The following is a 27,659-nucleotide window of genomic DNA, read 5'->3' as shown; positions in this document are numbered from 1 at the left end:
TCTTGTCAAGGCTTTAATCCTTTTACAACTTAATGACTCTTTCAGATGCTAATCACCAGCGACTAAGCAAGGAACAGCAGAGTGGCCTTTGCGCCTAGTAGTCAGTTGATCCCCGTTTGAAGGAGAGTCACTTGAAGACCCTGAACTTATGGGCTAGGGAGAGATCCTCCCTCTTTCCCTTGGGTCCACGGGAGGTGGCCGTTGCTTGCGCGCCAAATGGGCGCTACGCCTCCTTTCCGCGCCCTCCATTGCTCGTCGCTCTTTGCATCTGCGTCGAGCATCCAGCAAGCCCCCCTCCAGCGCTCTCTCACTGCCAGGGTCACTATCTATCCCAGGAATACCAGCAGGAGGAATCTCCGCCAGCTGCTGTGCCTGTGAGGGATGAGCTGGCTCCTCTCCCACGGATTGCTGATCCTCCTCAGAATCAGAACTGCTCTGGGGTTCCATCGGCTCAGTTTCCACCCTGACAATCACATGTGCACATAAACAAGCTAGGTGGAGCCAGGAAGTTGCAGTAACCCTGAACACTGGTCTGACCTACTGTGGCTTGTCTTCTGCTTTTAATCTTTGCTTCATGAAAATTCACTTTGAGAGCAAAGAAGGGTAAATATACCAGAATGTGCTTGCAGTCTCCTCCTCTTCCCTTACTTTTTGTTTGGGATGTGGCCTCGCTGGAGGAAGCACTTTGATTTCCTTTCCTTTTGAAACATCCTTATTAGGCATCTGTAAAGCATTTACATTCCTAGTTCTGGTTCATGTTACTTATTTCCTTCTTTAGCTAAAATGCTGCGCCGGCTTTTGGAGTGAGGGGAATAATTTTTTCCCCTTCAGCTTTTTGGCATTAGCAGTGATAGTATTACATTCCCCCACACCGACAACGTCTTTTTGAAATGTAACAGATAACAGGGGGCCAAGGCAAGGGAAATGGGGAACACGTCTGGGATTAGCAAAGTCAAGTGGAATACTCCATATGATGTAATCGGGGAAACTCATCATCAGGGGTCTCGGGACTTGAATGTTTACTCCTCTGTGCTTAGCGCAGTCAACTGCCAATCTGTACAGGAGGGCTGTCCCAGGCACTGATCCTGCTGTTTGACACAGCACATGCATACTCAATGTACCTCTCTGGCTGCTTTCCCTAGAAATACCAAGCATCTGAAGTGCTCCCTTGCTTGGGCAAGAGGTCACTTCGTTGGTTGTGGTTTCCTCAGTATTTCCTAACAGAAGGGCTTATGTGCCCTGCTCCGCTGGATACTATTCTGTCTTTAAAGGGGGCATCTTTAAACCTTAAAACTGGTGGGCAATTTGTGGCCCTCCAGCTTTTTTGGCCTACAACTCCCATCAGCCCTAGCCAGTATAGCCAATGGTGAGGGATGATGGGAGTTGTAGGCCAACACATCTGGAGGGCTGCAAGTTGCCCACCCCTGCCTTAGACTTCCTCCCTGCTCCCACCTCTTCCCATCTCATGGCCTACCTTTCTGGATTTTTGCCGTTTGGCATGACTTCTGCTCCCCTTCGTTTCTGCATATGAATATATATTGGCTTGTCACTCTGCGCTCAGTCCTGTAGTCCAGGGGTGGGCAGAAAGTAGATCGCCAGATATTTTGGACTTCAACTCCCGGGATTTCTGACCAATGGCTATGCTGGCAGGGTCTTCTGGGAGATGAAGTCCAAAACATCTGGAGATCTACCTTCTGCCCACCCCTGCTGCAGCCTGAGAATTGGTAGCTGTGGCTGACCTGCTCTTGATGGCCATTTCTGGTTGCCCTCGTTTTGGAGACACCACTGCTGCATTTCTGCCTCAGTGGCAGCAGAGACCAATGACTTAATCCAGTGGTGCAACTAGGCAATTTTAGACCCTAGGCTTAATAGTCTGGCAGGGCGGGGTGGGGCGGGGGGCTTTAGATAACCACATGTATTACTTCAGCTGTGAAGCACACAGCTAACATTTCTCTTTCCCTCCTTTCCAACTGTGATTCCATGTTTTAAAACCGCATGTACATTCCTGGCATGTCCCAGGGTATTACCAGGGTCCCAGAGTGTTACCTGAAGGCATATGAGGCAGCCACCTTGCTGAAGCTAAGCAGGTCTGGATCTGGTCAGTGCATGGAGAGGAGACCACCTGGAAACCACATGCCATCACCTTGGGTTCCAGCATGGAAGAAAGGTGGGATATAAATGTAATATAAATTAAGCAAAAAAAAAAAAAATTAGAACAACAAAACTTTGCCAACCCTGACAAAAAATGATAACTCTGAGCACATGAGGTTTTGCATGTTTAACTCAAATCATAGCACCATCATGACTACGAGAATAAAATGCAGCCTACTTCTGCATCGGCCACTTAACTGGATGTTCTTTTGGGGTGGCCCTGGGCTGTGGGCCCCTGGAGTTTCCCCCAAAGTCCAGCCCAAGCAGCACCACTGTCTTAATCAGTATTTGAAGCCAAAATATGATTTGTATTCTTCTGGATCTATTTAAACTTGATCTGAAAATCCCTATGGTGAAACAAAGGGGCATTTGGATTGTGTTCCCTGCCTTAGCTGAATCAGCACAAGAAACCCTTGTTAAAGAGGTGACGCAGGGCAGAGCTGTCTAGTTCTGCTTTGCTTTTAGGAATCAAGTAGGTGTTTGAAGATGTGCACTATTTATTTATGTATTTATTACATTTATATCCCGCCTTTTTTCCTCTTTAAGGAACCCAAGGTGGCGTACATTATCCTCCTCCTCTCCATTTATCCTCACAACAACAACCCTGTGAGGTAGGTTGGGCTGAGAGTCTGTGACTGGGCCAAAGTCACCCAGTGAGCTTCCATGGCCGAGTGGAGACTAGAACCTGGATCTCCCGGCTCCCAGTCCAACACCCTAGCCACTACGCCACACTGGCTCTCACTGTGATTGGTAAAGCTGCCTTTCATTGTTGTAGGAGAGGCTTGCACTGTTTTTTTTTCTTGCCCCAGGGTGGTGGTGGAGGAGCACTTTTTTTTTTCAAGAGCTGCATTAATCTGGGAGGGTGGCCCATCCTGGTGGAGGGTGGGGCTGAAGCCAGTGATGGCGTAATGGAGCCAGGGCACACAGAGTCAAAGTGCTGTGACCCTTTTTGTTTGTGACTCCCGCCACCCCGCCTTCCCTGTTTCCTCTGAGTTTAGCGGCAATCCTCACAGATGCTGGTCGGAAAATGGATTTACCCAGCAACAGTATATTGTTGTGAGCTCTTCCTGTTGTAATGCAAAATATTTTAGAGGGGCTTTGTCTTGACTGGGTAAATAAGACCCATTTGGTTTACAGAAGACCTACAAAAGACATATATAATGCACACAGAGAGATGGATCAACGCAAGAACCTGCAGCTTTGGACTCTCCTTGGCGGTGTGGCTATGGGGACTGTCATGGTAGGCACCTGCACTTCAGAATTTACCACATCACGGGGTGGGTGGGGCCACCCGCTTTTCTTGCTTTCTTTCTCCCCACCCAGCAGGCTGCAAGGGGAGGAATAGACCCCAATTGCCAGAGGTCTGAACTGCTTGCTTGCAGAAGGCATTTGAAATTAAGCTGAGGCTGCAGATTGCGCACTGCTGCCTCAGGGAGACTCATTATGGGGAAGTTTAAGAAGCCCTGCTTTAGACAACATCCACTTTAACTTCCTTCCTTCCTTCCTTCCTTCCTTCCTTCCTTCCCTTTACTTTTAAAATGCCCAATAACTGAAGTTCTCTGGGCAGTGTACAATACATGAAAAACATAAAATGCAAACATTAAAACAAGGAATAAAAACCGTGTGGAATAGAATCAAGATAGGACTAGCAGCAAAGGATGAAACCATTCCAACACATTAAACTAAATTAAAATCGGCAGCAATACTGTACTAAAAGCACTAAAAACAGGTATTAAAACTCCTGTGCAAATAAAAAGTTCTTCACCTGGCATCAAAAAAAGCACAACTTAGGCACCAGACAAGCCTATTCCACACCGAGGATGCCACCACAGAAAAGGCCCTCTCTACTGTAGCCACCCTCCTTGCCTCATTTGGCCGGGGCACCTGGGGAAGGCCTCAGATGATTATCTTAATGTCCAGGTAGGCACACTTCCCTCAGGTAACCTGGTCCCAAGCCATTTAGAGCCTTAAAAGTTAAAACCAACGCAACTACAAGGTTTAAACTTTTGTTGTTAGCCTTTGTCTTTTGCAACATAGCAAGACATCCAACACATACAAGTGGAACAAAATTGTACATACTGAACAGATGTAGAAGTAATAACATCAGCAATGTAGTAGATAGCATGTCAGACTGGTTCAAAAGCACAAAGAGCTATGGAACTCACTAGACAACTTGGGCCAGGCATACACTCTCAGCCAGCCTACCTCACAGGGTAGTTGTGGTGCTAAAATTGGGGAGGGGCACACTGAGCTCCTTCGAGGAAGAGCAGGATAAAAACATAATAATAAAAAGCAACATCCTTATGATATAAGTATAGAATAAAATATCAAAAGATAAATCCCATTGTGTTCAGTGATGCTTACTCTCAGGAAAGTGTGCTTAGGACTGCAGCCTTATTTATGTACTTGTTTAAACAGTTTATATATTTCAGCGAAGCTTGCAGGGCAGTTTACCAAAAACACCCAAGATAAAATTAATAGATAAACTATAACAAAATACCCAGAAGTTTTAAAAAATACATTAAAAAGCTTGGGAGAATAGAGCACCTTTGTCTGCTCTGAACAGATAACTATCTTGCCACCGGGTGAGCCTCCCATAAGAGAGAGAGAGATAAGATTTTTTTTTAAAGTTTTAATGTTGAAGTTTCTCTAGACAAATAAATGTCATAAATTAGAGTTAATCCATAAATTATTGGTGGGAGATCCTCCTGATAATGTAGTTGAACAAAGTCTTCCTGAAATGGAAGTAAATAAACATAGCCATTTGAGGGGGAGGGCCGATCTCTTGAGGTACCTACCAAACCAGTCAAGGTTATATTTTCTTAAGGAAGGATGGTGTCCTTATAAATAACCATAGAAACATTTATTCAGAGCACGGTTGTTGTTGTTTTATGTATAAGAAAGATATGGAAGATATTGTTTCTATTTATTTCTAAACTGGGAGGGCGCCTGAATTCCTGGTGATGTTTGCTGTGGAAAACGTGGTTGAAAATCCCAGATACCATATAAATATACTGAGTTTGAGATTATTTATGTATAGATTACACAGAATAACAGATATATATTGCATAATTTATTGACATACTTAGGGAGCAATCCTATGGCCGCTAGACAGCAGCTAGACAGCAGCTAGACAGCCATAGGATAACTTGTTTTCTGGGAACCAACCTCGCAGCCCGTGCCCTGAGGTTGGTTCCTGGAGAACTGACCTCCTGACACTTCTGCTCTGCCTTGGAGGCAGCGCGGAACGGCCCCATCCTCTGCACTTGCAAGAGGAGTGCGGAGCGGCCAAAAAGGAGCGTGGCTGGGGGCATTCCAGGGCGGGGAGGGCGGAAATGCCCGTAGGACACATCCAAAGTGTCGTACAGCAGCCTCCTCTCCCACTCCGTCCTCCCGTGGCTAGACAGCTGCAATCGGCTGTCTAGCCGAAAATTCAGGGATAATCATACATTTCATTGAATTTCTAAATGTACACTGCAATAACTGTAGGCAGGCATTTATACATGTATTTTGGGCATGTGATTTGAAAATGTGTTGCAACTTATATTTTTGTTTAGACTTCCTACCACCTTCTGGCTCTGGAATCCCTGGCATTCCATTTAGTAGTTAAAATCTCAGCTGTTTCTTGTGCAGCAAGGATGGAGATTTTGGGGGAGAAGGCTCAGACTGATCCTGTAATATACCCATATATTTTGTTTGGTTACACTGCTTGCAAGCAGGTATGCCTAAAAAAACACACAACTGTTTTATAAAGCATCCTGTGTTCTTTTCACAACAATTAAGTTAAAAAGAACAAACACCGCCTGCACTCTATTGTCATTATTTTGCGATTTCAGTCCTGAACGCACTTACTAGTCTCATGAAAATAATTGTGAATGATTTCCAGATAGCAAGTATGAGGTCTATGGTGTCAGGAAGGCTTTCTTTAACTTTTCAAAGAAATAGTCACATTAATGTTGGAATCCTAGGAACTCTTACTTGGAGAGTAAGACCCATGGAAATCACTGGTGTTTAGTTTGGAGTTAATATGGATAGGATCAGCTTGGATGCGTGTATGTACACTGTATATAGGCAGTAAGTCCCATTAAAATGGTGTAGAACTTTCAAATAAATATTCTATATACTTGTGGAGGTGGGGGAAGAGTAGTGATAAGGGTTATAATATAGTATAATATAGTTGTCTGTTTTGTTTTTCGGAGCAGTTAGTTGTCATTCCATGGCTACTGACCATGTTCAGTCCACATTCCGGTATCTCTGGGTTCCCGCCCTGTTTCTTTTTTTCCTAAAGATTTTTAAAATTATTGCTGCAAATCTTGGGACTCCCCCAAACCTGCTAATAATAGAAGAATGAGTGGAGGAATGATTGATGGCAGGGGGCAGAATTAAATGGTGGGTGGAGCTGAAGTCAGCTGAGAGATCCAGTTGGAAGTGGGAGCTGACAGGGGAAGTGAGTAGGTAAGGAGACAGAGCTGAGTTAGGATGGGGAGAGACAGAGGAAGCAGGAGCCAAAGTTAGGATTAGAGTGGCTGCAACTCCCATCATCCCCAGCCAGTATGGCCATGGAGAATTGTAATGCAAATATATCTGAAGGGCACCAGGTTGGGGAAGGCTGAGTGAAGTTATTATTTATTTGCTTTTATCAGAACACTACTTGTTCTTGATGTTATGCTCCATGAAAAAAAAAGTTATTGTTTTAACTACATGTGTTCTGTCCTGGGTGGATTCTAAGGTTAGTCTGTGCTGGCTTTGAATGACACAGCCAAGTAAGAGGAGAGTCCTACTGCTCTTTGCAAATCAGCAGGTGATGGCAGCAGGTCAATTTGGAAAGTATTAGGGGAGCTTTGGACTCAGCGGACAAGCCAAGTGACCCACCCAGTGACCTCTATGGGCCAGGGCCTTCTAAGGGATCCCTAGGGATATCACACTTCCCTCTTCTCAGTAGGGTGGTCCCATATTGGCTTCTTAAGCAATGGCACTCACAACCTGAACATTACAAATAGAGGGAAGTGAAGTATAGTATAGTATTGTATTGGCAGGCTGTTGGCCTAGGATCGTGAGAGACACATTGCCCCAGTATATTGTGTGCTGTCACTTTAAGACATTCAGCATGTACCCAGACAAACCTGGAGGGCTTGTATATCCAGCCAAAATGAGCAGGAAGTTCCAGTAATTGAGTGCCTCTAAGGTCATGGCATTTTGGTCACAAACTCAGGACAAGATTCAGCAATGTAACCTAATCTGCCACACCAAAATCGAATGTCTCACAATGGGATTAGGGCACATTAATCTGGATGTAGGCATGAATACAACCCAGGCAAAGGGTCATATACTTCCAAGGACATCTTCACCCTTAAATATAGCGATCCTGGAGAAATCCCAGTCTGATTAGATTTGGAGAAAAGACATCAGATGTCTTTATTAATAACAATAATCTTTCAGGATTAATTTTGTCCACTACAAAAACCCAAGCTCTGTGTTCCTGGCTGATCTCTCTCTCCCTTTTCTGAAATCACTCTAGTCTTAAGCCGTGGAACTCACAGTTCTGTCAGAGAGCCTCGTCAACTATTCTAGCCAGAATACCTGGCTCTGGCTAAGGCCCTATTTCTGCTGAAGTAGCAATCTGCTGTTCTTAGTCCCCCTGGTTTCTTCTTCAAGCCCCTGTGGTTTCCAAGATCCTCTAGAGCAGGGGTTGGCAACTTGTAGCCCTCCAGGTGTTTTAGCCTATCACCTCCTTCAGCCCTAATCTGCATAGCTAATGGTGAGGGCTGATGGGAGTTGTAGGCCAAAACATGCAGAGGGCCAGAAGTTGCCCACCACTGCTGTAGAGCAGGTGTGAGCAGAAGGTAGATTTCCAGATGTTTTGGACTTCAACTCCCAGAAGCTCCTGCCAGCATGGCCAGTGGCCATGAATGCTGGGAGTGGAGGTCCAAAACATCTGGAGATCTACTTTCTGCCCACCCCTGCTCCAGAGGATTTGGGCAGCACATACTGTAACCTGGCATCTCTGCGACCCCAGGGGTTCACAGCAAAGATGAAACAAGGAGCAGCAGGAGCTAGTGCACACGGTGCTAGAAACTGGCGTGTGTGTGCACCAAAGCTCGCCACCCTAATTGCCAGACTTCCCTCTCTTGCTTAAGGGCTAGTCACTGCACTCTGTCCATGGCTGAAGACAAACTGCTGTGAGCAATTTTCTCTTCCCGATCTTGCCATCCTCCTCTCCCTTGTCTCCCTCCTTTTCTTCTCTCCCAGAAACCCTAGCGTTCCAACTGGAATGGTGGCCCAGCCCGTTTACATCCAGGCCTACCACACATGTCTGCAGCCTAGTCTTGTGTGCACAGCAGCCCTCAGTTTAGATACCAAACACATATATAAGAAATAATCCTAGGCATGTTAACATCTAAGGTAGAAGACCAAATAAATAACATCTAACATCTAAGGTAGAAGACCAAATAAATAACATCTAACATCTAAGGTAGAAGACCAAATAAATAACATCTAACATCTAAGGTAGAAGATCAAATAAATACTATATATGTCCATGCACAGGACTCAGAAATGGAGAAATTAGCTTAAACATTAAACTGCCCTATATGCTTGTACCTCGGGACATGCATATTCTTACACATGTCTGGAGGGGATACATGTTAACAAGTGAAAGACTTTCATGGAATATTATAAATATTATATCTATGTGGTACTCTGAGAATGTAAACAAACAAATGTTTCTAGCACAGAACTGGGCTACATTACGTATGTTGAAACATGAAGATTCTGTTTATTTGATATCCAAACCTGATGTTCCTTTTGGGAGTATTCAGGTTTGTTCATTTTGATTATTAATATATTTTGATGTCCTCCATGGGGATCCCATTCATTTGATGTGCTATAACTCTATGGGAATCCCATACCCCCAGCCTCTGGTACTGCCCTCAAAGCCCCTTACACGGCACCAAAATTGCCAAGCAGTGGTAAAACCCCAGAATCGGCAGTTTGTCACTGAATTTTGGTGGCAAACCTCTATGGAGGCTAAAATTTTTGCTTGAAAACAAGCCAGATTTGTCACTTCTAACCCTCCATAGCAGTTCACTACTGATTTTTTTCCAGTTTCTTGCTATTGACTTGCAGGCACAGCAGTCGTAGAAGGAATGTGGCCCATGGGAGGGTCCAGGAGAGGAGGCCTGGATCCTCTGAGGTTTCCCACCTCTGATTTAGAGAATTATTGTTTGCTGGGGAACAACAGCAGGCTTTTACCCTCATCTCCTTATTGTGGGCTTCCCATAAGGCATCTATCTTGCCACTGTGGGAAACAGAATAAAATAGGAACATAGGAAGCTGCCCTAACTAGTCCAGTACTCTCAACACTGACTGGCAGCGGCTCACCAGGGTTTCAGGCAGGATTCTTTCCTCACCCTACCCAGAGAAGCTGGGAATCGAATCTGGGACCTTCTGCATGCAAAGCATGTGCTCTGTCACACTGAGCTATGGCCACTCAAATGTTGGATTAGATAGTTCTGAGATTGGAGATAACAGCAGAGATGACAAGTAGCCAGCACTGGGGGACAGCTGCCACTCTTCCTAGTACTGGCCAAGTTCTTTTGTGCACCACATACTGCCCAAAGCTTTGTGCTAAATCATGGTGCTTCTCTGTGCCCCTCTCAGCATGGAGAAAGGCAAAATGGGCAGGGGTGAGGTGATGATCAGTGGGTGTGGCCACGCGCACTCATGTCATCCTGCTGGCAGAGGACCGGGTGGAGGGCAATTCGCCCCCCCCATCTGAAACTAGATTGGCACCGCTGACCTATATGAATTCTGCTGTAAAGTTCTGCCGAGCTAGCTAGGGATATAGACATTCAGGAACCATGAAGTCTTTTTGCTGTGGACCACATTTTGAATGCAGAATCAAGAGGCATGTATAATGGAAATAATGGGGAAGAGTTATAAATGCTGAACATTTGTCCTTGCTTTCAACTGGTGAAAATAGTATTAATATGCTTACTTCATAATCTTAGGGTGCAATCCTGTTGGGATGGCCATAAGCCTCTGAACTCAGCGCTTACGGCCGTCCAGTGCAAAGCGGGAGAAGCAGCGGAGGCGATCCTTGCCTCCGTGCTCCCCCTGCTCTGCATTTTAGTTAGATGGGTGTTTTTGCCTATCTAGCTGAGGTGTCAGGGAGCGGGAGGGAAGGAGGCTGGGGAAGGTTGGGGATAGCTTGTGTCTCTGTCTAGGGGGCCATAGGATTGCTCCCCCCATGAACTAAGTGGTTATTTTAACAATCTAGGAGTCAGCTGTCAAAGCTGTACATAATAACTGTGATACAAAAAGCATGCCACCTTTGTTTTTAGACAGCCCTGGGGCCTTGCCGTAATCTATTGCCCTTCCCTTAAAGGAAAAATGTGTTGTTGTTTTTAAAGAACAGAATTTATTATGTCAGATATAACACTGACATTTAAATGCCAAATATTCTATACGTTTACTACCTTTTACTATAATTTATTTACTATAATATTCACTTGTTCTCCCAGAGGTTGGGGTGCCAGCTTTTTGACGAGTCCTGCTCCTGTGTTTTTAACAGCAGCCTGACATGCAGAACTGTAGCAGGCAAAGCTTTCCATGCTAGGAAAAGTTTAACCTGAATGCCTGGCTGCTATAAAAGGCACAGGAGCAGGGCCAATAAAAAAATTTGGCAACCTTACCCAGAAGAGGCAAGAAAGTTTTTCAGGTTCGTTAGCTGCTCACTTATTATTATTACATAACCTTTATTACTATGAAATAGCTTCTTACAGTGTGATGCCTCTGTGTAAAAAAAAGAAAAGAAAAGGCTAGGTCATGAGCCTTTCCCTTTGTATTATCATAACTTAACTCCCCATTATGCAGGGGCTTACCCCTCACTTAGAAAGCATATGACATGAATCTGGTCAGAAAATCCTGTTTGAGGCACAATCCTATGAATGTTTAGTCAGAAAAAAGTCCTACACCACCCAGCATTCCCCAACCAGCCATGCTGGGAGTTGTAGGTCTTTTTTTTTGTCCAAACCTGCATAGGTCTGCATCCTAAGATCCAACCTATGTATTATATGATGATGATGTTAATAATAAATTATTAATTATTAAACTGAGTGCAGTGCACGCACACGGAGAAGATGAAGAAATGCAAAGGGCCGAATTGGACAGGGGGAAAGCCGGGAGAGGAACAAAGGAAGCTCTCCAGATGGAAACTAGAGCAGCGGGCGGCAGTAGCCGCCTCGTATTTCCGGAAGCGAAGGCGGATTGGGGGGTGAGGGGGAAGGAGCCTTTCCGGGCAGGGATCGGCAGGGGGCGCTCTTGTGCACGCCGAGAGCTGCCTTGTGGTTGTGCGCGCGCGCGCGCGCGAGGGGGTGATGTCAGTGCCCGCTGGGTTTATGCATCCAGTACTTCCTGTATCGGAGCAGGCTTGGCTAAATACCAGCAGGCTTTTCTCCTCCTGACCTAGCAAGTAGCAGCGGGAGGAGGTGGTGGAGGAGGATTGTCCGTTGCAGCGGGTCCAGCGTCTCCTCTTTTCGAACGTGGCTTGACATCTCCAGGCAGCGGAGCTGCATGTGTGTGAGCAAAGCCCGAGCGAGAGAATGGCAGTCCTCAAACTCACCGACCAGGTAAAAAGAGAGGATCAACAATAGAATCGGAGCGGGAGGCAAACGCGCACAACGCGAAGCTGTTGCGTGGAAGGCTGCTGGGAGGGTTTGGAGAGCGCTGCTGTTTCGAGCCGGGAGCGGGGGAGAAGAAGAAAAAAGTCGAAGGAGTGTTTTGTGGCTCACGCCAGTCCTCCTCTTCTCCTCCAGGATCGGAACCTTGCAAGCTCCCGGGTCTCCCCGGAGCCGCCTTGCGTTGCTCTCTGTGGCGATGGCCATTCGGCTTTGGGGGCCGTTTTAGTCCGAGCCAGTGCTGTTTCCAGTGGGCACGTTTCTTCGCCCTGAGACAGATCCAGACAGAGAGAGAGAGAGGAGGGGGAAGAGGTAGATAGTTATATTTCTCCCAGCAGCTGATCGCCGCTCGCATGTCTACTAGCCAGTCAAGTTTCTCATTGTCTGGGAAATCATGCAGTTGTCAAAATACAGGCGAAGGGGGCGGCGGGTGGGGAAGGCAGGCGGGGTGTGTGTGATCCCATAATTGGAATGCTTTGTGGTTTTAAAATATACGTTCTTATAGACATGAGAAACTCTGGCTATTGGGCGGGTTGTTGGATCAGCCACTTAGAAGAACCGGCAGGCGATCTGCCTTTCTTTTTGCTGTGGCAGTATGTCTTGCCCTGGAACTGAGATTCCGCCACATTGTAGACCTGCCTGCGCGCGCTCTCTCTGTCTTCCTCCCCGCCTACATCTACGCAGAGGTAGTGATGGTGGCTGAGCGGAAGGGAATCTCATCATCGATTTTAAGCGTGGGTATGAGCCGCCGACAGGGAAATAGATGGATGGAACATTTTAATTAACGCTCTTCCTTGTAGCGCCCCGTCAATCCACCCTAGACGAGGATGGCTTCCACCCAAGGTTTTAATTCTCCTTTACTGTCCCCCGCCTCCGGTCTCCCCCCTTTTGAAAACATGACACTTTACAGCCGGCTGCATTCGCGGCTGTTAATTGGCTGTTCAATCAGGGCCGGTCCCCAGTTGCTTTAGAATTCTCAAATATTTATGCAGCCTTTTAAGACGCGAGAGTTCTAAAAGGGGGGTGGGGTCTCCTAATAATTGGCTGGCTCTTTAACCAATCCACGGGACGTTTAGATCCGCTTCAGACAAGGCTGGGATTTCATAGCGTTGGAACTTGGAACCCCTTCGCAAGGCATTCTCCCGGCGCGTCTCATCCTAGGATGCTCCCGTTCTCTTAAAAGCGAAACACAACGGTGGCTTTTTATTTTTTTATGTTTTTACTTTTGCTTTCCATCCCTTAGAGCAGTGGTGATGAATGCGTGGCCCTCCAGATGTTGCTGAACTGCAGCTCTCACCAGCCCTAGCCAGTATAGCCAATGATGAAGGATGATGGGAGTTGCAGTCGAACGACACCTGGAGAGCCCATCCCTACTTTAGCGTTATCAGAGCAGGGAAGGATCAACTTCCATCCTAGTTCTGAAGCAAAGGGATTTGTGCCTTTGTCATGGATGCCTAGCAAACAAGCCCATTTAGGGCACAATCCTATGCATGTTTAGGCAGAAAAAAGCCCTACAACACCCAGCATTCCCCAGCCAGCACTGTAGGACTTTTTTCTGTCTAAACATGCATAGGATTGCGGCTTTGTTTGTTACAGTGTGTGCTGTATAGAGCCAGTGAGCTTGACAGATTGAGATGCTCCTGATAAATAATCATGTGGTCTGAAACATGGGATGGGGAAGAATTCATTGTCTCTGCGTTCCCTGAATGTGCCACAAAGCAGATACGTATAAGTCTATAGTGGGAGTCACAGGTTTAAATATTATGATGGTAGGTTGCCGTAAAATTCTCTTGAAAGTATTGTGTGCACTTGTGTATAACTTTATAATTATTTTTAGAACAACTGTCCCATTAGACATACAGAGTAATAGGATGAATGCTGTAAATGTATGCTAGGAAGGCTGTCCTTTAAACATTTTTGGTGACTTAACTGCTGCTGTTCACTAGGCAAAAATTATTTGTTTTCCAAGGCATTTTTTTGCATGTTTGAACACTTTAAGAGTACATTGGATTTTATTGCTAAACCATTCAGTTGTTATGTAAAAATGGTTACGTTTATCTAATTTCTCGATTGAAATGGTACTTAAATAGCATAGCACACCTTATTCTTGTTATGATTGCACATTTACCTGGGAGTAAGTCCCATTGAGCTAAATGGGGTACTTCTGAGTAAATGTGTATGGGATTGCACTCTTACTGTTAATAGCACAAAGCATTAAAAATAACATTATGGTTCTAACAGTGGGCTAATTTATCTTCAGACTGTCCCAGCTGTTCTTCACTTGCTTGGTTTAATCTGCTAATTTTGGTTTAACTTGGTCTGTTTATAATCTGTAGCACTGGTATCAGTCCAAATCCTCTACTACTTCCAAAATGATCATCAGATTCTTCTTAGTTTAATACTTCCTCTTTGCTATACAGACACTAGTGCATCCTTACTCAACAACTTCATTTGTTTTTTTTTTTAATTGCCCACTGAGATCCTCTATTTACATTGCTTCTACAGTGCATAGAAAGTTTGGATTGGAAGATATGCCTGTGATCTCATAAGATAAGAAATAAACATTAAAGGTGTTGAAGGTGCGGTGTGTTGTCTTCTAGCAGCCTAGATATATTTTCATAATTTGTGCAAGTAAGCAATGTTTTTATAAGCCCTGTCTCTGGCATGCCCCTTGATACAGCCGTGCCTTCATATTTGATGCTTCTAGCTAATGGCAAAATTGTTTCACACCAGGAGGCTTTCTCTGTGCACTACAGGGTAGCGCAGAGTCTCATAAATCAGGAGAGCCAGGTAGGCTCTGTAAATTGAACGTCCTAGCAACAGTTAATATTGGAGATTTCTGTGCTATTGCTGATAAAAGTATGGCATTTCAATGCTTAAAGTCTTTGCCTGAAATCATGTCTTTTAATCCAGTCCTCCTGGGAACTGCAGTTCTAAACCTTTCCTAACCGTCCATGGTGGGCTGGGAAAGAAATTAAATTTGCTTCAGACATACCTATTGATAGAAATAAACTCTGGCGTGAACCAAGGGCTTTTCTTCAGCTTAAGAAGTCTATGTTGCAGGGCAAACCTTGTGCTAATTCTCCCATCAGCTGACCTGCCAACTGCCTATTTGGAGTCTTTGCTCCCCCCACCCCTCATGTTCATCTCCGCAAAAACAGATTAAAGCCCTGTTCTGCTGATTTTTATGTAGAATAAACAACATTAAATTGGAAATTGAAAAAGGAATGTACTTTAAAACTAACTGATGACAGTTCATTTTTATAGCTAGTACCCAAACTAACTTTTTCTTTGGAGAAAAAGTTGAAGAAGCTTGTGCTTCTTTGTTGGCCCTAGCTCACTGCAGACAGTACATTCAATGAACACAAAGTCTTCAAGCTCAGCTTGGTGGCCTCTTCCTCTTGGTGGCCCTGGGCAAGTGCCTGTCCGGAAGATCAGCCCTTGGGGGAGCAGACTGGCTCCCGGATCACATAGAGGGAGTCTCCACCTTGACAGCTATAAGTTGGTGATGGCCTCAAAGAGCCTTATGCCAAAGAAGCCCCTCTTGTGGGTTCCTTCCAAGCCTGTGGAATATGCCCAGAGCCCCTGACACAGCTGTGATGCTGTGTTTGTATAGTTAGTCATCATATTTATATCACAGCAGCCCATATGCTTAGCTAAATTTCTTGCCATTGGCATGTTGGGGTCGAAGGATGCTTGCTCTGTGCCAGCATGCTTCAGTGTTGCCATCAGCCAGTGCCTTAGATTTTCTTTTTTGCTCCATATCACAGAGACAGTCTTGTTGCTTTCCTATTTAACTCTCTTTATTCCTCCAGAGATGACTGATCAAGCACTACTAGGGTTGCCAGCTTTTGAGTTCACTGTTACTGGTTCTGCTGGTTGCGGATGGGGATAGGATCAGGGCAGAATCTGGTAGATCAGCAGTGGTTCTTAAGAGCCAAGCTCCAAGTGGCATTGCCTGCAGAGGATTTTTAAGGGCACAGTCCTATGCATGTTTAGACAGAAAGAAATCCTACAACTCCCAGCATGCCATAGCCATCCATGCTGTCTGGAACATGCTGCAAGTTGTAAGACTTTTTTTCTGTCTAAGCATGCATAGGATTGCTCCCTAAGGCTCTCCCTCGAGGGGATGAATCTCTCTCTCTCTCTCTCTCTCTCACACACACACACACACACACACTCACACACAGAGTGAAGGAGCAGTGCTGGCTGCCTTTTACCTTAATTGTTTATCTCTGTAAGGGTGGACTGGCAGCCAAATTTGTGAGTGATTTCCATTGGAGCCATAACATTTTGGGTTTTTCTTTAAGGGTGCAATCCTATGCATGTTTAGACAGAAGAATGTCCTATGACTCCCAGCATTCCCCAGCCAGCATTGTAGGATCTTTTTTCTGTCTAAACGTACATAGGATTGCGCCCTAATTCTTTTTTTTAAACAACAACAACAACAAACAAAGAAAAAGAAAATCCCAAAGAAAAAGAAATCCCAAAGAAGAAGAAATGCAAGAAAGCAAAGTGGCTGTCTGATGAGGCTTTACAAGTAGCTGAGGAAAGAATGGAAGCGTAAAGCAAGGGAGAAAGAGGAAGATATATCCAACTGAATGCAGAGTTCCAGAGAATAGCAAGGAGAGACAAGAAGGCCTTCTTAAATGAACAATGCAAAGAAATCGAGGAAAACAACAGAATGGGAAAGACTAGAGATCTTTTCAAGAAAATCGGAGATATCAAGGGAACGTTTTGTGCAAAGACGGGCATGATAAAGGACAAAGAAGGCAGGGACCTAACAGAAGCAGATGAGATTAAGAAGAGGTGGAAAGAATACACAGAAGAACTATACAGAAAAGATCTTAATGTGCCTGATAGCCATGATAGTGCGGTCACTGAACTTGAGCCAGACAACCTAGAGAGTGAAGTCCAGTGGGCCTTAGGAAGCATTCCTAACAACAAAGCTAGCGGAGATGACAGTATTCCAGCTGAGCTATTTAAGATCCTAAAAGATGATGCTGTTAAAGTGCTGCACTCAATATGCCAACAAATTTGGAACACTCAGCAATGGCCACAAGACTGGAAAAGGTCAGTTTACATTCCAATTCCAAAGATGGGCAATGACAAAGAGTGTTCAAACTACCGTACAATTGCGCTCATTTCACATGCCAGCAAGGTGATGCTCAAAATCCTACAAGATAGGCTTCAGCAGGTTCAGCAAGGTTATGCTCAAAATCCTACAAGCTAGGCTTAAGCAGGTTTAGCTTGGTTCAAAATTGGGAAAGGAGTACGACAAGGCTGTATATTGTCGCCCTGCTTATTTAATTTATATGCAGAGTACATCATGAGAAACACCGGGTTGGATGAATCACAGGTCAGAATTAAGTTTGCCGGGAGAATTATCAACAACCTCAGATACGCAGACGATACCACCCTAATGGCAGAAAGCGAAGAGGATCTAAAGAGCCTCTTGTTGAGGGAGAAAGTGGAGATTGCAAAAGCTGGTTTGAAACTCAACATTAAAAAAAACTAAGATCATGGCATGTGGCCCCATCACTTCCTGGCATAGAGAAGGGGAAGAAATGGAAGCAGTGACAGATGTTATTTTCTTGGGCTCCAAGATCACCGCAGACGGTGACTGTAGCCATGAAATTAAAAGACGCTTGCTCCTTGGGAGGAAAGCTATGGCCAACCTAGACAGCATAGTAAGAAGCAGAGACATCACCTTGCTGACAAAGGTTCGTATAATCAAAGCTATGGTTTTCCCAGTAGCAACGTATGGCTGCGAGAGCTGGACTATAAGGAAGGCTGAGTGCCGAAGAATTGATGCTTTCGAACTGTGGTGCTGAAGAAGACTCTTACGAGTCCCCTGGACTGCAAGGAGGCCAAATCAGTCCATCCTAAAGGAAATCAACCCTGAGTGCTCATTGGAAGGACAGATACTGAAGTTGAAGCTCAAATATTTTGGCCACCTAATGCGAAGAGAAAACTCCCTGGAAAAGACCCTGATGCTGGGAAAGATCGAAGGCAAAAGGAGAAGGGGACAGCAGAGGATGAGATGGCTAGATAGCATCACCGATGCAATGAATATGGACTTTAGCACACTCCGGGAGAGAGCGGAGGACAGGAAGGCCTGGCGTGCTATGGTCCATGGGGTCATGAAGAGTCGGACATGACTGAACAACTGAACAACAGCAATAGTTTTGCCTTGCTGAATTGTTTGATTTCATCAGAAGCAGTAAAGAGTCTTGTGGCACCTTAAGGACTAACAAAAATTTTCTGGCATAAATTTTTGAGGACAGTGTTCACATCATCAGATGCATCCCCTGACATGACAGTGTCCACAAAAGTTTATACTAGAACAATTGGTTAGTCTTTAAGATACCACAAGACTCTTTGCTGTTGTTGCCGCAGCAGACTAACAGAGCTACCCCTCTGGAAATGATTTCATCAGGTGTTTCCAGCTCAAAATGTTTGGTGTTTGCTTGCTCAGGGTTTGCTTCAGCACAGCACAGCACAGCTGAAGCAAGAGTCAGTTCACGATGCCTTTTGAAACAAAGGGGTCCAACCTAGAACAAACTTCTGCTTGTTGGTTAGGTTGGAGAATTGGTGGTTTCTACAAACATCCTGCTTGTGGGTGTTGCATGGAGGTTGATGCAAGGATTTCTGTGACTAATCATGGGTTACTATGGTATATGTTTGCATGCAAAACAAGACATTGCACCCTTTCGGTTCCACAAAAATGATTGTCTAAAATTGTTATGCCTAAGTTCTGTGCCTTACAGTGTTTATGCAGAAGTAAACGCCAGCAATTTCCATGGTACATATTCCCGTGTGTGTGCAGGGTTCTGCGTTTAAACTGTGCCTGGATGCTGCATGACCAATGGTTTCTAAAATGTAGGGGAAGTTTTGACCAGTAGTAAAATATTAGATCTGTGATTAAATAAGCATGTAGCTGTTGCATATTTCGACTGTTGGTACAGTTCAGTTCCCTGGCAAAAGAAGCAGAGAAAATTCCCGGCAAAGCCTTCTTTTCCACCAGTTCCATTTTATACCAATGCAGTGTCCGAAAAATAGTTTGATAGGATTTGAGGGGTATAAATTAAAGACGCCCTGCTGTCCTGTTAATATATGTCAGTAGTAAATATGCTTCTTTGTTCAAGTATTGAAAATTACATCGTTCATGTTCAAAAGGCTTCTGTTTCCTTGTGCAGAGTGGGTGTTGCACAAGTAAATACAAGCTAACTCCAAAGATCCTCTTTGCATGCAGATGCACAAGCTCAGCCAATTTTGCATGCAGGGTGTGCAAGGGCTTATGTTTCCACAGGTGGAACTGAGCAAGTGATATTTGTTTTGTTTCTGATCCTCTAAATCCTCGGGTTCTTCTAGACAAGGCTTTTAATGTGCAATTGCCCTGCCTCATTCATTAAATTCTACAGGGGTCCAGGTGTTGTCATCTTCCTTTTGTAACCCTCATGTGCTTCCCCGCTGATTCTTCCATTTCTTTAATTTTCTTGCTGCAGAAAATCTGCTAAGGAGGGAAAGATGGAATAGCTGCACAATATCTTGCTTGGTAGCACTAGGAGCCGTCCGTTTGGAAGTAGCCCCAGTTTGAATATGGTTCAGAAAACATAAAGTTACAAGCAGTCATTACTCTGTAGTAGGATTGCCACCTTTAGAACTGCACCCTGTAGCTATCCCCTTAACTGCAATTTGATCTGTAGCAATTAGCAGGTCATCGTGCTGCTCAGCTCCAAGCCATGAAAGGCTTTGCCTGCTGCTCTTCTGAATATCGGACATCTGCTAAAGGCACAGGAGCAGTGAGAAATCGAGGCTAGGCCAGGTTTTTTTTTCCTGGCCAGTCAGCAAGCCTGTTCTGTGATCAGGCATATAAATAGCTGCAGGTTTGACTTCATAATATGTAAACCAAAACATACACACTCAGCAGTTGACATTATTGGGCACAGAGTCCCAGAGTTATCCAAAATAATAACCAGTCCAGTTGCTTCACCTCTCAGATTAGAGATGTCTTATGGACATGGGCAAAGAGATCTGGTATTAGATAGAAGCTGCTGTCCCATTACAGATGTAACAAGAGCCATGCTGGATTAGACCAAGGGTCCATCTAGTCCAGCTTTCTGTTCCTACAGTAGCCAACCAGATGTGCATGGGAAACCCACAAACAGAACATGAGTTGTGGTAGCATCCTCTAACAATGCACAACTGTTAGCTGTGAAGTCATGTTCATCTGACAACCCATTTATTTACCTCTGCTCCCCTTATTATAATGATCCATCTGCTGATGTCACCTTACTGCTCATCTTACTTTTGCAAAAATGCAAATACATAGAGCATCCACACTGGGGACCATAAAGCTAAAAAATAAAATTATGTAGCTTAAGCAAAAGCATATGAGCTTGCTAGAAAAAAAGCAAGCTTATATGCTTGGGGTGTGTGTGTAATTTTATTTTGAACGTGGACTCTTCTCATCGGAAAATCTTTATTATGACTGCAAACAGCCCCGGTGACTTTCAGACCTGTCACCATCTTCTGTACAAATGAGAAAGCTTTGCGCCTGCACTCTGGGTTCAAACATGTGGGAGACACAATTACCAATATGTATCAAAAGGTTCTTCCAAAAGGAATATAATCAAAAGTTAAAAAGTTAAAAGACCTATATATTTGTGGTGGGTTTTGTGGTATGGGCAAGTGCTCATTTTGTTTCTGATTGATTGTTGTGATGGTTTTATTGTGTTTTATTGTATATTTATGATTTTAAAGTCATGATTTAATGCTGTTTATGTGACGTACTGTGTTTTCTATAGGTTGTTAGATGTCCTGGGCTATTTCTGAGGAAGGGGAGGATATAAATCAAATAAATAAAATACACGCCTCTTCCCGAAAGTGACTAATGAATCACCATAACGGTTATAAATGGAATTGCAAATGGAATTGGGGGTATCTGTGTTCGCTAAAAGTCTGCTACATTTTCACCGAAGTCTGGGTGTGTATGTAATGAGCATCACTGGTCTTTGAAATACGAATGGCATCCAGCAAAACCTCATGCTTCTCAAGGTGTGGAGTGTTAGCTCTGCTTGACATGTGCCTTGTGATCTTTTCCTGCTCAACTACAGAATAGGGATTTGGTTGTCATGGCGACACTTTAATAGAGGCCGGCCCTGTCCTGCCTGAATGGCTGTATCTGCCCAGTGGTGATCTGGGGGCTGTGGCTGACTTTAAGATTTGTGTATATTGGGCCGAGATGGGAAGAAAGGTAAAGTTTGCTTACTGCTTTCTTGTAAGGCCCGTTGTCCTGTAAGAAAGCAGCACATTCGACCACCTAAAATCAAAGCCGTGGGAATAGGGGGAGGCAGGGCCAGCGACAAAGGTAGGCAGGGTTGGGCACCTGCCAAGGGCCCACACCGCAGCAGGCGCCTGCTGAGTCTGATTTAGCCATGGCAGGACATAGGGGCCCATTGAGGGTGCCTTGCCGAAGGGCCCTCAAAAACGTGCAGCCAGCATTGTGGGGAGGGAATTTCCTGCTTCGCACTGCAGCTGTACCAGTCTGGGAATTTGGAAACTTATGAGTGGGCTCCGGAATTGTCTTTTAAGGCGTTACTCTTCTGTTAAGATCCTTCTTTGTGTTGCTTTTTAGCACCACGTTCTAACTCAGCTTGGAACAGATGGTAGCGATACAGTGAGGCAACCAGTGCATCTTAATGTAATGCCTTTATTTATAATAGTTTTATACTGCTAATAGTATAGTATAAATAGTATACTGATTTTTATACTAAAATCCCTGAGTGGTTCACATTAAAGAATACAATATAACATGAATATAAAAGCAAGATAAAATAAATATTTCAAAACATTGCAACAAGATAACACTAGAACAGGGCAGTAACACAATCCTTTACAGGTCAGGGGAAGCCTGTGGGGACAAATATGTTTTCAAGAGGCATTTAAAACTTGCCACCGTTCTGAGAAGGCCCAATTACCTGGTGACATGCCATTGGTCACAGAATGACCAGCAAGGCACAGGTAAGTAGTGTATATAAGTAAGTAGTACAAGGGTGAAGTTAGAGAATGGATGCTGAATGGATACCCTTCGCTTACAGAGCCCTGCTGTGATTTCAAAACAGTTGACACAGTGGCAGCTAAAGCCAATGCTCTATGTCAGTACTCAGCATACTCGGGCCACAGGCCACATCTTCCAGCAGGGCCCACTGGGGCTGATGCCTACCGTGCTGGGTCCATCCCAGCATCACCACCACTGCCTGCCACCACTTGGGCCCCTGGTGGAGTGGGCACTGGCCCCAAAGGCGCTGCAGTTGCCAGTCACTTCCTCCATGCGTATGGGCTTACCTGGCACAGTGCTGGTACTGTTGGCACTGCATTGTGGGAGCTATAATAGAGCTTGCCCAATGCTGAGCTGAGCAAATGCTTGGCTCTCCTCTGACCTGAAGTAACTACTGGGAGGATCTTGTCTGTTTCCTTTTTGTATGCATCTGGTTAGTCTATGCACAGATATACATCCTTTAGCTCCCCCTTGTCAGTCGTCAAGAGTAGCTTTAAAAAGGTACTGAAGTGTATTAGTTTCAACTCTGTTTGGAGTTCAACAGCGTCAGGTGTATATCCATATGGTTTTTCATCATAGCACAACTTACACGTTGGTAACCTATGTATTTAACACATTCCTTGCTGTCATAGTGAGAATGCAGAGATTGCCATGAACGATATCCTGAATAGCTAACTGGATTCATTGTCCAGGGCGTGGTATGGCCCGCCAGGTTCAATTACAGAGGCTGAGCCTCATGTTCCCAAGGCTAAGGGCTTCGCCGGTCACAATCCTTTCCCAAACCCAATGGCTTTCACCACCAGTCACACATGCGAGAAAAACTGATGCCCAGCCTTCCCCCAACTTGCTATCCTCCAGATGTTTTGGACTACAGCTCCCATAATCCTTGAAAAACATGATGGTAACATGTTACTTATAGGTGTATAAAGTGTGTTTCACAAGAGATGCTAAGGACATCTTTTGGTGTGGAATGTGACTCTTCTGAATGAATGCTTAGGAGAACAGATCCATATTGAATGTGCATTCTAGTCGAAGTTGCTTAAGAACATAAAGAGAGCTGTGCCGCATCAGATCAAAGACTATCTAGTCCAGCATTCTGTTTGCACAGTGGCCAATGAGATGCCTCTGGAAAGCCCCAAAGCAGACATGAGTGCAATTGTACCCTCCTGCTTATTTTCCCCAGAGACTAATATAAAGAGGTATATTGCCTTTGATACTGGAGGTAATATACAGACATCAGGACTAGTAGCCATCGATTGCCTTATCTTCCATGAATTTGTCTAATCCACCTTTAAAGCTGCTTGAGTTGGTAGCTATCGCTAGATCTTCTGGTAGTGAATTCCATAGTTTAGATATGAGCTGTGACCCTGGGTTCTTTTATTATGAGAGAGGGAAAAGTTCTCCCTGTCCTCTTCCTCCACACCATGCATAATTTTATATACCTTGATCATTTCTCCCCTTACCTTGTTTCTAAGATAAAGAGCCCCAGACTTTGTAAACGTTCCTGATAGGGCAGTTGCTTCAGCCCCATGGTCATTTTGATTGTCCTTTCCTGCACCTTTTCCAGCCCTTTTTTTTAGGTGCAGTGACTAGAACCGTTCACAGTATTCCAAGTGTGGTTGCACCATAGATTTGTATGAGGGCATTATGATATTAAAATTTTTATTTTTCTTTCCTTTCATCCCTAACATGCAATTTACCTTTTTTTCAGCAGCCACATGTTTTCATCAGTCTATCCACCACAACCCCAAGGTCTCTTTCTTGGGCAGTCACCACCAGCTCAGACCTCATCAGCGTATACATAAAGTTAGGATATTTTACCCCAGTGACCATCACTTTTATATCTTTATGATGTGTTTTAACAGATGTAAGAAACACAAATGGATTTATTCATTTACACCCTGCTTTTCCTGCATACTACAATTACAACACTAATTATTTTGTAGTATTTCATATGAACATCTATAATAGTACAAGGACTCATATCATAACCAATAGTTCTGAAGCAAAACACACATACATACAACCGATAAAGCACACACATGTCACAGCAGGTGTCATGGAAGGCTTAGAGGACACACCAGAAAGGAAGCTAGACAAGAATTTTATCTTTTATCTTGAACATGAATAGAACAGACACAGGAAACTCCTGGCTCCACCCAGATACATGTCCAGTGCCCTCTAGTGACTAAACCATATAATGACGATACTATCCGTACAGCAGGCATATTTCAGAAGAGGCATTCCCTCCTCGATGGGAGAGAAGGGTGAATGACTCTTTTGAGATGGTGCTTCCAGTTTTTGTAAGTACTTATATTTAAAATACAATATTAGTTAATTAAGGGAGCAATTCTATGGCTCCTAGACAGCATCTGAGGGGCCATGGGATAGTTTGGATTCCCAGTTCTAAGGTCAGCGACAGCACTCCAACCTCGAAGGGGGCAACTGGAGATCCACCCTCCACTCCCCCTCACAGCCAGCATGGAAAGAACCACACCAGGTAGTCTCTGAGGCTGGGAACTCAACCTCGGAGATAGGGAATAGAGGGTGTTTTGGGGGGCGGGGAGGGGAGGAGGCTGGAGAGGCCAGGATAAAGCCTATCCTAAGCCTCTGCCAGCCTCTTTCCCTCCAAAATGTGAAAAAATCCCATCTAGCAAAACATGCAGGGCAGGAGGACAAGGAGGCGAAGATTGTAGATCTGCATAGGATGATTGCAGGCCCCTGAACTTGGAGGCTTATGATCATTGAGGGTGCAGTCAATAGGACTGCGCCCTAAACCTAATTGGGTGCCTCTTCTAACAAAAAGTTAGATTAACCCAGCCTTCCCCCAACTTGCTATCCTCCAGATGTTTTGGACTACAGCTCCCATAATCCTTGATCATTGGCCATAAAGGCTGGGGCTGATGTGTGTTGTTGTCCCATAGTCTGGAGGACACCAGAGTGGGGAAGGCTGGGTTAATCTAACCAGTTAATTGACTGAAGATTTTGGTAAATGAATTGGATATAAGATAATGCACTATCCTTGCAAATCGGGTATGAAAATTGACCCATATGTCGTAAGTCTATTATTAGTTCACTACTGGTCTTGCAACAGAAGCCGAATTAATTTAATCCTTCACCATTTTTCATCCACAATTATATAGAAACCTAAGACATTCCACCTCTGCCCTCCATAAGTCTTCCCCCCTTCTTACTTCTTCAGAGAGATAATTTAGTGCACCAGTATAAAGAGGAAGTTGAGGTTTTGCAAGAAGTGTGTTTCTTTGAACACTATGAAGAGACTCGTGATGCCTTCAAGACAAACACATTTGTTTTACAGACCAGGGCACATTTCATCAGATACATTTGTTGTGAAGTTTTTATGAGTGATACAAAGCTATCAAGAAATTTTTTTTTTTTCCGCAGTGGGAGTGCTTAAAAATCGCAACACAGGAATAAGCATCATCATTGCCCTTAGTAACTCTCCAAAAACACCCTGTTGTTCCTTGATGTTTTCATGTATTTACAGGATTTCAGCCACAGCATCTTAAATCACCTGATGCAGAATAATCTGTGGCTCTATGGCTGGTGTATTTCTCAGCTTGGAGGAAAGGAACAATCTAAGGGCGCAATCCTATCACTTCCACCATCGGTGATCATTACCGTCCGAACTCAGAGGTTTACGATCATCCAGTGCAGAGCGGCAGGCACGGTGGAGGTGATCTTTGCCTCCCTGTCCTCCTGCTCTGCATTTTTGCTAGATGGTTTTTTTTGCCCATCTAGCTGGGGCATTTTGGACGGGGATGGAAGGAGGCTGGTGAGGCCTCAGGATAGCTCATATTTCAGCCTTTCCAGTCTCCCCCCTCCCCATCCACTGGAATGTCACGTTTACCCCCTCTCCGAAGTTGCGTTCCCAGCCTCAGGGAGGCAGCCAGTGCGGTTTTCTCCATGCCATCTGTGAAGGGAAGGGGGTTTGGAGCACAGATTCCCCCCTTCAAGGTCAGAGCACTGTCTCTGACCTTGGATCTGGGAATTCAAAATATTCGATGTCTCCCCAGATGCTGCCTAGGGGCCATAGAATTACTCCCCCAATAAAATGTAGAAGTTAAAGATCCTTATTGTCTCTGTGCTTTGTGCCTACAGCTTATTTAATTATCTCTCTGAGTCATTGATCTTTAGCATAAGAATAGAAGAGTGCTTACTGATGCTAGCTAAATTTCCAAAGCATTATGCAAACTTTGCAAAGTTGAGTGTTTGGCTGTTTTAATCTACAATGTTTCTCACTGGATCCTTTTTTTATCTTCAGTTACAGGAAATCAGACTTCCCTAAATTGGTGCCCTTTAGATGTGTTGGATTACAGCTTTAATTGACCCTGACCACAGGCCATGCTAGCTGGGGATGATGGGAGTTGTAATACAACACATCTGAATGGGGAAGGCTGAAGTATGTAAATGAACTCTTCATATAGTGGAAGAAGTCTCCTGTCCTTCAGGTAGATGAAAACATAGCCGGGCACTTTTTTTTACGGGAACCTAAGCTGAATTCAAATGGCCTGTTCAAACAGTGATTGTGTATAACAAGTGACTGGATGCAAGAGAGGAAAGAGTGCTTGTGTGTTAATCATCTGACCAATGCATCTGAGGTTGCCAGCTTCTTTTAACCAGTCCTTTCTCCTGTGTCTTTAGGTGTGATCTGCACAGACATTAGCAGGTGATAATGATTATCTTCATGCGGTGAAAAGCTTCACCTGTTCATCTTTGCAACTCAGATTGCTTTTTCAGGCACAAGAGCAAAATGGGCCATCTTTTGCCGGGGTAGGATCAGTTGGTAACTCTAAGCCTGGGGTGCAGAACCTCTTTCACCCTGAAGGCCAAATTCAGTTTCCAAGAAACTTTTTGGTGCCGCATTCCAGTGGTGGGCAGGGCTGAAGGCAAAGCGGGGAGGGAAAAATACCAGCATATTTTAGCTTGGAGCTCTTAACTGGCAGTAACAAATAACTGAGGGAGGCATTTCAACCTTTTAGAAGGGGGGAAAACTGCAAAACCTGGGAAACTAGCAAACAGTTGGTGATTACGGGAAGGGATGTGGTCAGGGGATGGGGCGTGGTCATCTGGGGAACGCCATAGGGCCAGATTGGGCCTCCAGAAGGGCTGGGATTTCTCCAGGCACTCATAACCACTGATACCACCTGTGCTTCCACTGATAGCACGTGATCTAGGTGACACCCCACCCAGCCAGCTGCAAACTTGGTTGTTTAGGGGAAATGCAACCCCATCTTGAATCAGTTGCAGCTCTCAATCCAGATCAGCAGATTTTTCCATGCCCAATAATTCTATTTTATCTGGCTTGTTTGTCCTTATCCTTACCCAAACAACCTTCAGAGGTTGTTCAGGGTTGCTGTAATTTCCCTGGGACTAGTAAATGGAAAAGAGAGGTAGAGCTGTGTGTCATCTGCAACTAATGACACTTTAGCCCAAACTTCTAGATAACTTTTTCCAGTGGTTTCATGTAGATCAGCTTTCCCCAACCTGGTCCTATTGTGGGTTTCCCTCAGGCAGCTGGTTGGCCAGCATGTGAATAGAACGCTGGACTAGATGGATCCTTGGTCTGATCCAGCACGGCTCTTCTTATGTTCTTATGGCTGTGGCCCTGCAATCCCTGCAGTCTGGGCTGCTTCACGTATGCAGGCGTACTGTTTAATAACTTGTCATCGCTTGGTAATATGTACTTCTGTGAGTGGCAACTGAATGCTTCAGCTGGCTCCAGTCAACAGTGCTGTGCATGAAAT

The 27,659-nt window shown here is 44.6% G+C and overlaps 1 protein-coding gene across 6 annotated transcripts in view; it reads left to right on the top strand.

The window, feature by feature from the left end:
• The first annotated feature begins 11,613 nt into the window (after positions 1-11,613).
• Positions 11,614-27,659, top strand: part of ANKRD44 (ankyrin repeat domain 44) — a 189,974-nt gene continuing 173,928 nt past the window's right edge. For all 6 annotated transcript variants that reach the window (XM_084816647.1, XM_084816619.1, XM_084816628.1 and 3 more), the window contains exon 1: positions 11,614-11,780. In XM_084816647.1, the coding sequence (XP_084672773.1) occupies positions 11,754-11,780 (27 nt within the window). In that variant the 5' untranslated portion in view covers positions 11,614-11,753. The remainder of the gene's footprint in view (positions 11,781-27,659) is intronic.

This window comes from Heloderma suspectum, chromosome 1 (assembly GCF_057233095.1).
Source record: "Heloderma suspectum isolate Gila_16-S chromosome 1, 16-S_ref, whole genome shotgun sequence".
In the NCBI taxonomy this organism is placed as follows: domain Eukaryota; kingdom Metazoa; phylum Chordata; class Lepidosauria; order Squamata; family Helodermatidae; genus Heloderma; species Heloderma suspectum.
The sequence above is the reverse complement of the archived record's forward strand: the minus strand, read 5'-3'. Positions and strand labels throughout refer to the sequence as shown.